General features: G+C 40.2%; 2 protein-coding genes and 1 non-coding gene across 7 annotated transcripts in view; 2 read left to right on the plus strand and 1 right to left on the minus strand.

The window, feature by feature from the left end:
* WBP4 (WW domain binding protein 4) overlaps positions 1-11,932 on the minus strand; it is a 50,871-nt gene extending 38,939 nt beyond the window's left edge. For 2 of the 5 annotated variants that reach the window (XM_002915867.4, XM_019796019.2), the window contains exons 1-6: positions 11,779-11,932; positions 10,747-10,819; positions 8,357-8,419; positions 8,144-8,267; positions 4,883-5,050; positions 405-451 (exon numbers count right to left, since the gene is read on the minus strand). In XM_002915867.4, coding sequence (XP_002915913.1) covers positions 405-451; positions 4,883-5,050; positions 8,144-8,267; positions 8,357-8,419; positions 10,747-10,819; positions 11,779-11,780 — 477 coding nt within the window. In that variant the 5' untranslated portion in view covers positions 11,781-11,932. Of the gene's footprint in view, positions 1-404; positions 452-4,882; positions 5,051-8,143; positions 8,268-8,356; positions 8,420-10,499; positions 10,601-10,746; positions 10,820-10,948; positions 10,964-11,778 lie in introns of those variants that run through there. The other 3 variants (XM_034665263.1, XM_034665262.1, XM_034665264.1) reach the window with 3 other exon arrangements.
* A 148-nt stretch (positions 11,933-12,080) lies between these two features.
* The window catches only part of ELF1 (E74 like ETS transcription factor 1), a 104,558-nt gene continuing 101,800 nt past the window's right edge, over positions 12,081-14,838 (plus strand). The window contains exon 1 of the mRNA XM_019796016.2: positions 12,081-12,584. The gene's annotated coding sequence lies outside the window, so the exon portion shown is untranslated. The remainder of the gene's footprint in view (positions 12,585-14,838) is intronic.
* On the plus strand, positions 12,615-12,686 carry TRNAE-UUC. The gene has a single exon. It is a non-coding gene; the product is annotated as a tRNA-Glu (tRNA).

Raw genomic sequence — 14,838 nt, forward strand, 5'->3', positions numbered from 1 at the left:
AGGCAGAGAGTCAGCTACCTTCCCTTTCCTCTTAATACCTGCGAGTTAGAGGAGCAGTACTGATTGTGGCCAGGAAGCTGGGTTTGTGTTAGTCACGAACCAACTTTCAGAGAGAAATGTCACACCTCTGAAAGACAGGAACAATTCCTTGCAGATGCACAGGGCCATGTGAATGGCAACTGACTACAAATCAACTGATAATATTTGCTCTGCATGGAGTTTTTAGGTAGATATCACTTTTTCACCTCCACCCAACCTTCTCACAAAAGAATTACAGGAAGAAAGGAACAAAGTGTGTGTAGGGGGGCTTCTCTGGAAGTAAGTTTGCTTAACAGAACTCTTTTATCAAAACCCCAGAAACCAATCAGTTTAAAGCAAAGACACTATCAATGTGCTTAAGTTACCTTTTTTAAGTTTCCTTGAAATCCTTCTGGTCTCTCCCACTGGGACGCTTAAAGCAAAATATACTGCATTAATAAAATTTTTTCACTTAAAAAGATAAACTTCTAAAAAAATTTAATTTGGCAAAAATTCACAAGACATTCAATGTGTACAAAACGCTACAGGCCTATAGTTAAACATATAATTGAAAAATAAAAAGAAACAATATACGTCCTGGTAGTATTGTACAGAACACACGTAAATGATATTTAAGAAGGAAGAACAGAATTAAGGATTAGAAGTAACTGGGACTTTCACAAGAATTATTAGACTCAGGGCTTTTCTTAAAGACTTCACGGAATTCAGGCTTAACGGGATTTTTTTTGTTGTTGTTTTGTTTATTTAAAGATTTATTTATTTGAGAGAGATAGAGAGAGAGCATGCAAGCAAGCGTGTGTGCCCCTGTGCATATGGGAGGCGGGGCAGAGGGTGAGAACCCTAAGTAGACTTCCTGGGGATCATGGAGTCCGACGTGGGGCTTGATCCCACAACCCATGAGATGACAACCTGAGCCAAAACCAAGAGCTGGATGCTCAAATGACTGAGCCACCCAGGTGCCCCCAGGCTTGAAAAGTTTTTAAAAGTTTACTATTATATTTTTTTACTAATCTCTACACCCAACACAGGGCTCAAACTCATGACCCCAAGATTAAGAGTCATGTGCTTTTCCAACTGAGCCAGCCAGGTGCCCCAGGCTTGGTAAGTTTTGAAGGAATGAGATGGCTGTTTGACATCCTGGGGAGAGGAGTGTGAGAAATAGAATGAATGACTTAAGAGGAGCAAGATGAAAGATGCAGGAATTAAAAACAAAAACAGCTGACCCTTGAACAACACGGGTTTGAACTGTGCAGGTCCACTTATAAGCAGATTTTTTTAAATAAATATACTGGAAATTTTTTGAGAGATTTGTGACATTTAAAAAAATTCATAGAATTCAGAGAAGAAAAATTAAGAAAAAGGTTATTACTATAAAAATACAGTATGTAACATGTATAACACACAAAATGTGTCAACTGTTTATGTCATCTGCAAGGCTTCCAGTCAACAGTATGCTATTAGTAGTTAAGTTTTTGGGGAGTCAAAAGTTATAAAATACCATATGATCCAGTAATTCCACCATGGGCATATACGCAAAGAAAATGAAAACACCAACTTGAAAAGATAAATGCACCCACCCCTATGTTTATTGCAGCAGTATTTATATAATATAATAACGTCTACTATTATATATAGACAGGATACAGAAGCAACCCAAGTGCTCACTGATAGATGAGTGGATAAAAATGTGAGATACACATCTCTCTCTCTCTCTCTCACACACACACACACACACACAAATTACTCAGCCATAAAAAAAACTTGCCATTTCTGACAGCATGGATGAACCTAGAGGATATTACACTAAGTGATATAGATCAAACAGAGAAAGACAAATACCATATGATTTCACTTACATATATAGTCTAAAAAACAAAACAAATAAAACCAGACTCTTAAATATTGAGAATCGATGTTTGCCAGAAGGGAGGTCGATGGGGGGATAGGTGAAATAGGTGAAGGGGATGACCAGGTTCAAACTTCTAGTTATAAAATAAGCCATGGAGATGAAGAAAAGGACAGCAGAGGGAATACAGTCAATAAAACTGCAATAGTGGTGTATGGGGACTACACTTGTGGTAAGCATGGGTTAATGTGCAGAATTGTCAAATCACCGTGTTGTATACCTGAAACTAATATAACACTGTAAGGCAACTATACTTAAAAAAAAAAATTATAAGCAGATTTTCAACCACATGAGGTAGGGAAGGGTCAGCGCCCCTAACACCTGTGTTGTTCAAGGGTTTTGCTGAGAGCAAGAATATACACAGTAGAATGGCAAACAAGGGAAGCAAGCAAAGGGAATTAGAAGGGAGAACACATAATTAATAGTTTTTTAAAAATCTTTTTAAAAAAAGATTTTATTTACTTATTTATTTTAGAAAGAGGGAGGAAGGGGTGCCTAGGTGGTTCAGCTGGTTAAGTGTCTGCCTTTGGCTCAGGTCATGGTCTCAGGGTCCTGGGATCCAGCCCTGCATTGGGCTCCCTGCTCAGCAGGGAGTCTCCTCCTCCCTCTGCCTGCTGCTTCCCCCTGGCTTGTGTTCTAAAATCTTAAAAAAAAAAAAAAAAAAAAAAAAAAAAAGAGGGAGACAAAGAGAGAGCACATTGGGGGGGTGAGGGGAAGCAGAAGGAGCAGGAGAGAAAGAGAGAAAATCTTAAGCAGACTCCACCCTGAGCCAGGAGCCTGAGGTGGGGCTCGATCCCACAACCCTGAGATCATGAGATGAGCTAAAATCAAGACTCAGTTGCTTAACCAACTGAGCCACCCAGAAGCCCGATTAATAAATAGTTTTTATGTAATTTGAGAAAGACTTATGATCCTTAGTATACAATCATTTGTGGTTCACTGCTGAACTATCTAGCATGCACTTCTCTTAAGGCTCAGTGCAAATTGTGATTATTACTATTTCTATGTAGTTCAAAACTGTGATTCTAAAAATCATAATAATTATAATAATTACAGCCCAAGGTTTTTTTCATGATTAACTCTGATCTCGTTTCCTACCCTTCTGATCATTCTTAATTTTTTTTCCTGGATTTTCTTCTTTCCTTTCCTTCGGTATATGTACTACCCACCCTTTATACTTCTTGTTCTCTTCTTTCTCCTTGTGATCTCATATACTCCTAAAAGTTAAGATATTATCTACATTTCTAGACTCAATTTATTTTCCTAATTCCAGACTCTAATCAGCTACTGAAAACTACCACATGAATGTTCTAGAGGTACTTCAACCTCAACATTACCAAAAACTGAATTTATTATTGTCCCACTTTAACTTACTCTATTTCTGTATTCCATACCTCAGTAAATGGCACCATCATTCTCCCAGCCCTCCATGACATAGCCCCAATCTATTTTTCCAGCCTTTTTCTTCTGCTATGACATCTTCAGAGAACTGTGTATTTTACCTCCACCAGATGACTATTCCCCAAACTTTCAAACTTTTTAAAGCTTCAGATTGTTCCACCTGTTTGGAATGCTTGCTTCACCACCGTAACAATCTACTACAATCTTTTTCAATCAGAATGTCTATAAAGTGTCTATACCATGCCAGGCACTGTGTTTGGTGCTAGGGATACAAATGGTGAATAAGAAGACATCATTCCTGATGCTCTCCTCTTAATTTATAGATCAGTTCAAAAGTAATTTCTGCGATAATCTCTCAGATCAACATAATCACAATTAATCCCTCACCATTTGGAGTTCCTATACAATTTTACATCTCTATTATATTATAGCACTTTATTATTTATTTATTTATTTATTTTTTAAGATTTTATTTATTTATTTGACAGAGATAGAGACAGCCAGCGAGAGAGGGAACACAAGCAGGGGGAGTGGGAGAGGAAGAAGCAGGCTCATAGCGGAAGAGCCTGATGTGGGGCTCGATCCCATAACGCTGGGATCACGCCCTGAGCCGCAGGCAGACGCTTAACGGCTGTGCCGCCCAGGCGCCCCTATATTATAGCACTTTAAAACTCCTCCTTGTATCATGCTTATTTCTGACCTTAAATTTTATATTTCTGGAGAGTAAGATGCTACAGAACTGTATTTACTTATCTCAGAATTTATATGAAAAAAATCCCTAATACATTTAGTTTTAAAGGAAAACAAAAAGATGTTTTTGATATTCCCACTGGAAAACACCACTGTGTATTTTATTAGAAAGTGATATCCAAAACATGAATAGGAGGGGGAGGTTCTTTACTACAAGACAGCCACACAAAAAAGAAAATGGTTCTGGTTCCCAGTCTGCTTTTGGATAGAAAATCTCTCCCACAGAATATTTTAAGAACCTCTGCAATTTGTAAAGTGTATCTGAAATATTTTATTTCCAGGGAAAATGCTTTATTTCCATGTAGTTCATACTTTTAAAAGATTTTATTGAGAAAATATAAAGCTTTAACTTATTTGTAAGGAGCCCATTCTTTTTTAAAAAAGATTATTTATTTGAGAGAAAGAGATGGAGCGAGAGAGAGCACAAGCAGTGAGGCGGGGGTGAGGGAGGGAGAGGGAGAAGCAGACTCCCCGCTGAGTGGGGAGCAAGACGTGGGATTCCTCGGAACTTGATCCCAGGACCCTGAGATCATGACCTGAGCTGAAGGCAGATGCTTAACTGACTGAGCCACCCAGGTGCCCTGTAAGGAACCCATTCTTAAGGCTTTAACTAAGTATGATGTTGAGTCATTGTAAGAAGGGTACCTTTTTAAAGGGCACATGACTTTTTTACCACTGTGGCAAAGACGTTAAGTTACTCCATGGCTTAAATGTTCCAATATTAACTAAAACAAAATATAAATGGTCAGTTATCATTCTTACTAGTTCTATGCCTAAATGACTTACCTCCTGTGATAAGATCATAATAGTAATGGTAACCCTCAGAGGTTATGCCTTCTACCCATCTACCCTTTGAAGGGTCTTTTTTCTTTTTCTTCTTTTCCTTCTGCTGATTTGATGCAGAGGTGGGTGGGATACTGCTTGTTACTGGTGATATGCTTGGCTCTGAAATATCTAGAGAAAAAGATATAAGAAAGGTGAAGTACCACTGCAGCTTTTCTTTTTTTTCTGGTATTAAACACTAATAATGTTATTCCAATCACAAGCCTGACAAGAAGATTCTTTTGCAACTTGACAAATTATAATAAAGCTCATTTGTAAATCTAAATATGCACAAATACCCAGAATTAGAAAACAGGAGTGATAAGGGGAATCTAGTTCTACTAGATGTTAAAACTTACTCTAAAACAACTGGTACCAAAAAAAAAAAAAAAAAAAAAAACTGATCCAGGAATAGGCAAACATATGAATGAAACAGAACAAAGAGTAAACCGACCCAAATGCAGATTCCTGGTGCTTATTAGAAAAAGAGATCATGTAACAAATGATGTTGGATTAACTGGTTAATTATTTGGAAAAAAGTAAAGCTATTCCCCACTCTGTGGCCCCTCCCATGTTTGGACATCAATATAAACTTCAGATCAAAGATATATGTGGAAAAAAACACAAAGTAAAATAATGTTAAACTTAACTACATACAAATCCAAATATTCTGTATAGCAAAAATAAAAAAAAATAAGACAATATAATGCTATGTTAATTATAACAGAATTTTTCAAAAACTAAAAAAAAAGACAAATAATAAATATTTACAACAAATATGGCTCATGGTTAATGTTCATAACAAAGATTCCTTACAAATAAATCCAACACTCTAACAGAAGATGGACAAAAAGTACAAAGACAAGACGTGGTATTAGCTATCAATATATAAAATAATAATTCACACTTTGATTCTGGAATCTCATCTCGAGATTAAACTTATGAAGATAAATGTGAAAAAACACGCCTGCATAAGGGTGTTCACTGAAGCACTCGTTCTAACAATGAAAACTCTAAACAACATAAATGTTAGTCTGGAAGAGATTAGTTAAATAAGTTATGGCACTTTTATGGAATTTTGTTATGGCACTTTATACCCTTTATTAAACGATTACAAGTGGTTACTGTAATAAGCAGTTTATACCATTATGTTATTTAGTTTTTGTGAAAATCGGAGGTTGTATAGCTAGCAAGTGCCAATTCTGGTGGATTCCAAAGTCTGTGCTCCTAACCACTCTGTAGCCACTAAACATGATGTATATCCTTAATTATTTAAAAGAAAGGAAGTATTTGACATTTATTGAGGGAAAAAATAAAACCAGCTCCAAATAGACTATAATGTGGAGTATAACTTAAAAAAGAAAATTCTAAAGATGTCTGGGATAATCTTAAAAGCAGTGAGTTTTTAAATGTCCTTTCTTTGTACTGCATTACTGTACTTCAAGGGGAATGTATATCCTATTTAAGAAAACAAGGCTATGAAGAATAATTTAATAGGAAAAAATCTTATTTAAATACATTTAAATACAAAATGCTAAGACTGATTTGCTCAGAGGGTAGCATATCCAAACCTCCCAATCCATATAATTGAAGAGATGAATTTTCAATGACTCCTCTTTAATTCTGCAGGAACACCTATATCCTTTTTATCCTTTAAGCATACAGCTTTATCCTCATGGAAATACAGCCCCCACCCCTTCCTTTTAACTAACAATGTCCAGGATAATGTTTTTAAAGTCTGGTTACAACTGTCCTTATATGATGAGGGCAATACCAATTAACTTATTATTCTTCTTAAAAACTTAATGGAAAGAAGTTTTTAGAGAGTAAAGAATATCATTCCATGTTGACTATCCCAACATTATGCAAGATCAACAACTGGGACTGCTATATACCTGGTTTGAGGACAATGGATTTATCATGGAAGAAATGCTGACAGAAAAGTTTCTGAGTAAAAGCCTAAGTTCATCAACAAGATAGATATATTCTACTTAAATAAATGCCTTTTATCTGGAACAGAGTTATCTTCAAACCCCCAAATTATTTACCTTCTTGCTGGTGACCATGTGGAAAAAAAGGGAATCTTTATATACTACTGCTGTATGTAAACTGGTCCAACCACTATGGAGAACACAGGAGTTTCCTCAAAAAATTGAAAATAGATCTACCGTATGACCTAGCAGTTTCACTTACTCATTGGAAATATAAGCAGGATTTTAAAGAGATATATGTACCCTCATACCTACTGCAGCATTACTCATAACAGCCAAGATATGTAAACAACCTTAATGCCCATCAAACAAATGGATGGATAAAAAAGATGTAGTACATATACATAATGGGATACTATTCAGCCATGAGACAGGAGGATATCTTGCCATTTGCAACAACATGGATGGAACTTGAGCACATTATAAGTGAGGTAAGTTAAAGAGAAGACAAGCATACTGTATGACATCACTTGTATGTGGAATCTAAAAGAGTCAAACTCATAAAACCAGAAAGTAAAATTGTTGTTTCCAGGGGACAGGGGATTGGGGGGTTAAGGCTGATACTGTTTAAGGTTATAAACTTGCAATGAGTAGTACATAAGCCATAGAGATTGAATGCACACACAGTATAATGAACATAGACAACAATATTGTGATAGGTAATGTGATTAATATTGCTACAATAGTAATCCTATTACAATATATAAATGCATCAAAGTAACACCTGCATAAACTTTTTTTTTGCATAAACAATGTTTTATGTCAAATTTATCCCATTAAAAAAATTATCTACCTTCTAGTGGTAAATTCAGTAATTTGTCCATAAAAGGCTAATTCACTGTAACTCAACCATATAAACAAACATAAGTCATAGTTTTGAGCATATGGATAAAGCAAACTGTGGTTATAATGCAAGGTCTATTTTTTAATGAATAGCTCCTTTTAGTCAAATAACTAAAAAACTCAACTGTGCCCGAAATGAACACTGACCTAAGACAGAATTAAGACTAGCTAACCACCAAGGTAGTATGGTTTTGAATGGAGGTGTTAAAAAATGAAGCTTCCAAAGTAAAACAAAAGTGCATGAGCAAAGTCCTACAGTCTAAATACAGCTATGATGCATAGGAAAAGCACTAAGAGTATACTGAGTGTATAACCTCTTTATGGAAACAATAAAAGCTCACTGAGCATGACCTCTGATGTTAGTTTTAAAACATGCTGGCTGCTTTTTTACCTGACTCTAAGCCAAGCCTTTTCAAATCCTCTTGGTATGCTTTCAGGGCAGCTGCCTCCATTGCGGCAAACTCCTTTGATGCCTTTTCTTCTTCCTTTGCCTTATCCAGGCTTTTCTGTTTAATCTATGTAAGACACATATACAATTGAAAGCCAGGTAAAGGGCTGATACTAACATAGAAAAACTGGCAAAGAAAGAAATAAACTAAATTACCTCACTGATCCTCTTTGCCACATTCTCCTTATGATTCTTTCCTCTTTCGTGAAATTCAACACTCTTGAAAATTAATAAAAGAGAAAATACAAAGGAAAGTTACATCAACATAATGTTCATAGTAAAGTAATAGTAAATATGGGAATAAATATAACAAGACTGAAATTAAAATGATTGACAGAAAAATAATTTTAATGCAAATTGGTCCTTTTTATCAAATATGAGGGGACTGAACCACGTTATTTATTATTATATCCTCTAACTAGGTTTCCTTTGGTACTTAAAACAGACAGTGATGACCATATCAATAGAGAAAAATACAAGGTACCCATGATGACTAATCTAGTGAATATGATTGTAACCAGGACTCAAAGAAGACATGAGACCAAAAGGGGAGTGGGAAAAAAAAATAACTTCAAAAAACACCTCTCGACATAAAATGTCAAAACCAGTAAGTCTCTAAAATTTGTACTGCTCAAGAAACACAGAGAATAAACAATATTAGAACTTATTCCTCTAAATTGAGAGAAAAGTAGACAGTAAGGAATTCCTTCTAAATTATAAACAAATACCTTTATACACTGTGGAAATGGTACGAAATGTACAACTCCTATGGAGGTCAAATTGGCACTATCTACCAAAATCTGGCTGCTGGAATAGAGAACAAAGCTCCCTACATACTGATGTGGAGAAAGCTCCAGGACATTTAAAAAACGAACACCAAACTATGGTGAAGGATAGTGTGTATGGTATCCTACGTTTTACATATGTTGGAATAAAAACCTCTGTGTGCATATAGAAACAATGGAAGAATGGACAAGAAAATGAAAAAAAGTGGTACCCTACAAAGAATGATGGTGACTGGATGGGACAAAGGAATGAGTGAATGTTATTATTACTTATTTAAAACAGTCAGGAATGCTCCCTAAATTACAAATGTCTAGCTGTATGCAATAAGAAATCTCTGCTAAACCTTGCAAAATAAATTTTGTTAATCAAATCTTAGCTAAACTATCCTAAAGTACTACCACGAATTCCTCTTTAAAGTGAGACATTGTAAAACAAAGGTTACCTGCTATTTTTCATATACATCAGGTTTCCTTTTTTTTTTTTTTTTTTTAAAGATTTTTTTTGACAGAGAGAGAGAGACACAGGTAGCGAGAGAGGGAACACACAGCAGGGGGAGTGGGAGAGGAAGAAGCAGGATTCCAGCAGAACAGGGAGCCTGATGCAGGGCTCGATCCCAGGACTCCGGGATTACACTCAGGGCTGAAGGCAGACACTTAACGACTGAGCCACCCAGGCACCCCTACATCAGGTTTCCTAAACCTATACCACACAAAGAATATTAAAGGCCCGTAAGAAAACAAATAATTTTGTTTCTAATTCAACATTAAATCGATGTATATTAAAAATTCAAGGAAAAGAAAGATTATCCTAGGAGGGATTATTTACTCTTCATGACTCCTAAAATTCATTTAAGTGTTTGGGTACCTCAAGAGAAGAGAAACTATCAGTGATTTGTATAGATTTCAAAATTTGTGGCATTTATGTGTAAGGATGGCCTAAGTTAAACAAGATCTTTGAGAGCTTTAGCAACTATCCAAAAGACCAAAAACCAAAACAAAACCCTGAAGAAAAATATCCCCAAACTCCTTGTAGATGGTAGTAAATAAATGTCTACCAAAGAAGTGAAACATTGTTAAAAACAGGGGTACTATTCTGTGGTGCATGAAACTATCAAGTAAAAAGGATAGGAGTATGTACTTAGAAGATAACCCTGTGTTTATGCACTATGTATATATTATTACGACATGCACACAAAGGGGAAAAAAAAATCAGTGATGCTTTTATGTCTTAAAAGCTTAATCTAGATTAAGAGATACAGTAATAAGGTGCTTAATAGAGCTGCTATTTTCATATTCCATGAAAGAGATAATGATGTTCTTTAAAATTTAACCATTTATAGCTATAAAACTCTGCAAACATACTTAATTATTTCTGGAGTTGAAAAGATGCAAGATAAACTACAGTAATGTTCCTTTTTACATATTAAGGGCTTTGCCCTTTTAGTTTTCTTTTTATATGGTAGTATTAAGCAGCATCATAATGTGGATAAACATGGATGAGATGACCCACTCACAGTCCATTTTCTGAATGTGATTGAAGGACCACAGAGAAATAATTTCGCTTAATATACAATCAAATTTAAGCTGATGAAAAGGAAGAAGGCTCACGGCTTTCCTACAAGAAATGAAAAGACAATCTTTCAATGTTTTGAAAAATCAAGAGCAATGTGTATGAAGGTGCTTCGTAAATACTGAGTTTAGATCAAAAAGAAACACAGGAATACAGTATTATTAAACTATCTAATAGTGGAATTATCATACAGGCCTATTGTCCGCTATCCAACACTTGCAGTAATCACAGAATTTCTTTGGTTGCGACTTCCAGTAGTCTGCCCTGAAAAAGGGAAAAACAAGTCTAAGCTTATTTATAATTAAAAAGGTAAAACTGTGCATGTTTTTACATTTTCTTAGAGTTTGAAGTGTAAGTCCCTGCTACTGAATCTCGTCTTCTTACACACATTACCTTGTTTTAGTATATATCTCACTGCAGTAGTTAGCTGAAATTGTTGCCACTAGAAAAGAAAAAGTGTGCACCGGATTTAAAACTCCCTTTAATAAAACTGCTTAAAAAAATTTTACCCCTCATTTGCCACTGTCATCGATGTGAAGAAATAAGAAACATCTTAGAAAAAATTTATCTTCTCTATGACTTTTTGGTATTTTGGGAGGTTGCTGTAATGGAGGCCTGAAAAAACTCAAAATTTGTTTTAAATCAAGTTATTTCCACCAAAAGAGCAAAGAACAAGACTCCTTCAGTGGGAGGCTATCAGTTAATACAACTTGTTCTTGAGCCTCAGGGCAAGAGAGTTGGAAAAGCCAAGGGCCCTCTAAGCCTACAAGACTTAGCGAACGGAAAAAGTCGCTACATACACTAACCAGGACTGGCCGTTTATACCAGTCGAAGAAGGCGGCGGTGGACGGAGTCCAACCCCCAAGTTTCACAATACCCCAGGGTTCAAGCGCTACAGAAACGGACAGGGTGCTTGCGACCCCCAATTGTGCAAGTGAGGGAGCAACCCGGTCGCTTCGCGGGCAGCAGTCCAACCTCAACTGGCCGCCAACCTCCCTCCCGAAGCCCGAGCTTCAGGCCCCCAGGGCGCTCTGCAGGATAGCATTTCCAAGCCCAGAGAACCGGCCCTGCCGGTCTGGTGCCGGTCCTGAGCGAGTTAAGAGCACCTCCGTCACGCCTCCAGCCGAAAGGAGGTGGGGGGGGGGGGGGAGGGCGAGACCCGGCGGAGAAAGGGACGCCCAGAGAAACAACATCTCGTTGTTTGAGCCTGAGACCCGACTCACATGACTGGACCAGCCGCTCCGCGCGTCGCCCCCGGGTCCGGCTCGAGCTCGTGTTCCCCACGCGGGGCGAATTGGGACCCGGCCCGCCGCGAGGCCCACCGGAGCCTCCAAACGCGAACACCTCCCTCTTTCCCCGGGACCAGGGTTCCACGGTTCCCAACTACGGGTGCCCAAGCGACTCAATCCGCGTTCGAAATCTCCTCCTCTTCCCCTCCCCCTACGGGGCGGTACTCCGGGCTCCTAAGAGGTGGGGTCGGTATAAAGGGGTTGAGGTCACCGAGAAGGGGTGAAAGCGCGACGGGACCTGAGCCGAAGGACAGGAACATTACGCCTCAAGTACCCGCATCATCCCGCCTTCACCCTCTCTCTTCCCCTGGGATCCAGAACCTCCACCCTTCTAGGCTCGCTGGCTCGTGGCCAAGGAGCTCGCGCGCCGCCTCCGCCCCGAACGCAAACAGCTGTTTCCCGAGACGTCGCCGCCCTCAACTTTGCCAACTAGTCCGCACGCACTTTGACCAGCGAAGCAACCCGGACCTGTAGGCTTGGGGCTGTTGGCGGAGTTAGAAAAAGAAAGGTGAAACAGCTGGTTTCGGGGCCGCGAGTTGCTGGGCTTTGCCTCAGAACTTTCCGGAGGCGGCGGAGTAGCCCCGCCCCGCCCCCGCGACGCCCGCGCGCACGGGCCGGGCTAGTTCTTTGCTCGGGGAACGCGTGGGCAGCGGCGGCGGCTCGAGTGGCGCAGAGGCGGCGAGGGGAGCAGCGGCGCGGGGAAGCGAAGCCGAGGCAGTCGGGGCGCGTGCGCTTGTCAGGTGAGTCACGGCTGCGTCTGTATCAGCACTTCCCATATGGTCTAGCGGTTAGGATTCCTGGTTTTCACCCAGGCGGCCCGGGTTCGACTCCCGGTATGGGAATGTAAGAACTTTTTAAAAAAAAAAAAAACCCAATGGGGGAACTCATTTTATTTCCAATGTTCTGGCTCTGCTCCTGTCTCCTTCTCCTGATGAGTTTGTGAAGAACGAGCATTAGGTAGTCATTGGTGACTTCGTGACCTGTGCTGCGCCGGCCGACTAGAGGAGCGAGTGCGCTGGGGTCTCTCGCCTCCCTCCTCTGGCTGGCGGGGCTGAGCTGCCGGGGAGTTTCACTTTCCAGGGGCTACCCTCCAGCCCCTCCGCCCTGAGTCGTCCTTTTCCAGACGCTCGGGAGGTGATGATTAACTCTGGCCTCGCCTTATCTCCTCCCAGCGCCCCCCCTGGGGCCCACACCCTCCGCGTCCGCGGTTTTCCGACAGTCCCAAGTGACGCGGGTCGTGTTCACCCCCTGCCCTCGGCGTTGGGAGCCCGGACCCCCTTTGGAGTCCTCGTTCTCTTTCCGCCGGCTGTTTACGGGACCCCCCCCCCCCCACCGGCGTCTGGCACAAAGCCGCCTGTCTCGGGGCGCGCGGCGGCGTGGCGGTCTGGCGAGTCTCGGTGCCCTCGGGCGCGCTTTCCCGTCCGCGCAGCTGCCCGTCACCGCCCGATGGGCCGCGTGTCCACCCGGCTGCCCCGCAGCGGCCGAGCCCGCCGCGTAGCTCGGGGGCGCTGGTTTCAGCGCACAAAAGTCCCGCGGACTCCAGAGCCACAAACTTGAGTGCCACTGCCTGGGAAGGCCTCTGGGGAAGGGAATCCTCCGCCCCCCTCAATCCTCCCGCCCCGCTTTAAAGCGCGCACACAGGCGCGCGCGCACATGCTGCGGAGAAGAAAAATACCACTATGATGAGATGTCTTTAGAGAAGAAATTTAACTTTCCAAAGGGTCTAACGTTTTGAGCGCCGCCGATAGAAAAATCTTAGGGTAGAGGTGGGGCTTGGAAGAGAGAATATTGGCTGGAGACTGGGGAGGGGATGTTATAACAAAGTTTCACTGTATTTTTAAATATAGAAGCTCTGTGTTTATTACAAAGAAGGGGCAGCTGTGTCAGCAGCATGTGAGCTGTAAATGAAACAAAAGCGTTATCTTATATGCAAGCTGAAATTAGAAGACGGGGTGAGCTATAATGATTATAGTCCATTGGGCCTTGGGGAACAAATGGAGAAGAAAAAAGTGGCCCTTGTGGATGGGTTTCTCGTCAGTGCCATTAATAAGAGCAGAAAATTGGTGGTTAGTGTGCGCATTCCCAAACTTTTATATTTTAACTACACAGTGAGTTTTGAAATAATAGGTTAATGTGATTCGCATGATTAAGGATTAATCACTTTTACATTATAAGTAAAGTTCCCTAAGTGGAAATATTTTATCTCTTCATTAACTCAAATATTTGAATATTTACGACAAGCACCATCACACGCCTTTCAAAGTTCCTGATGTTCAGGTTCGTGTTAGCAGGTTGTGGATACGATACTGAGTGGAATCGTGTTTTCGCTTCTGTGATTAGCTTGCGATTGACCCTGTGTGAATCTTCCACCTTCTCTGTACTCTGGGTTTATAGCCGTAAATTTTTGATAATACATATCATTCAGAAACTTTAGATAGAGTTGCAAGAATTGTTGAGCAATTCTTGAATAGGTAATGCAAGTGGAAAAGTTTTATTTATGTGGGGAAGGTTTTATTTAAATGAATAGTGGGTTATGTCATTATTAAGAAACCATTTACTAAAGGATTCAGTCGAAATTTGGAAGGAAGTAAAGACCCCTCTGCCGTGTCTCCGGAGAGGTCTTAACTCTTCTTGACCTTGGATTTTGTGATGACTTGGTATCATATTGTACCACAGGGTGCTAAAACAGGTGTGATTTACACCTGAGCATCCAGGAATTGCAAAAAGCTTTGCTTTATATATACCTGAAGGTATGCTGAGGGGAGTAGTTTGGTGACAGTATTTCTCAGGTTCTCATATTGTGTACTGGGCCAAACAGGGTAAGGCAGTATCTGAGTTGCAGAAGTGACTGCTACAGAATACAGAGGTGAGAGATCACTTCTACTCCTGAGAACTGGCAAAGAGAGGTGGAGGGGAGAGTGTTTGCCTGGACCTTGAAGAACTGGTTGGATTTCTCCTGATGGGGAATGCCTATCTTAAAGCTGAGGGGAGTGG

This window comes from Ailuropoda melanoleuca, chromosome 7 (genome assembly GCF_002007445.2).
Source record: "Ailuropoda melanoleuca isolate Jingjing chromosome 7, ASM200744v2, whole genome shotgun sequence".
Classification (NCBI taxonomy): Eukaryota; Metazoa; Chordata; class Mammalia; order Carnivora; family Ursidae; genus Ailuropoda; species Ailuropoda melanoleuca.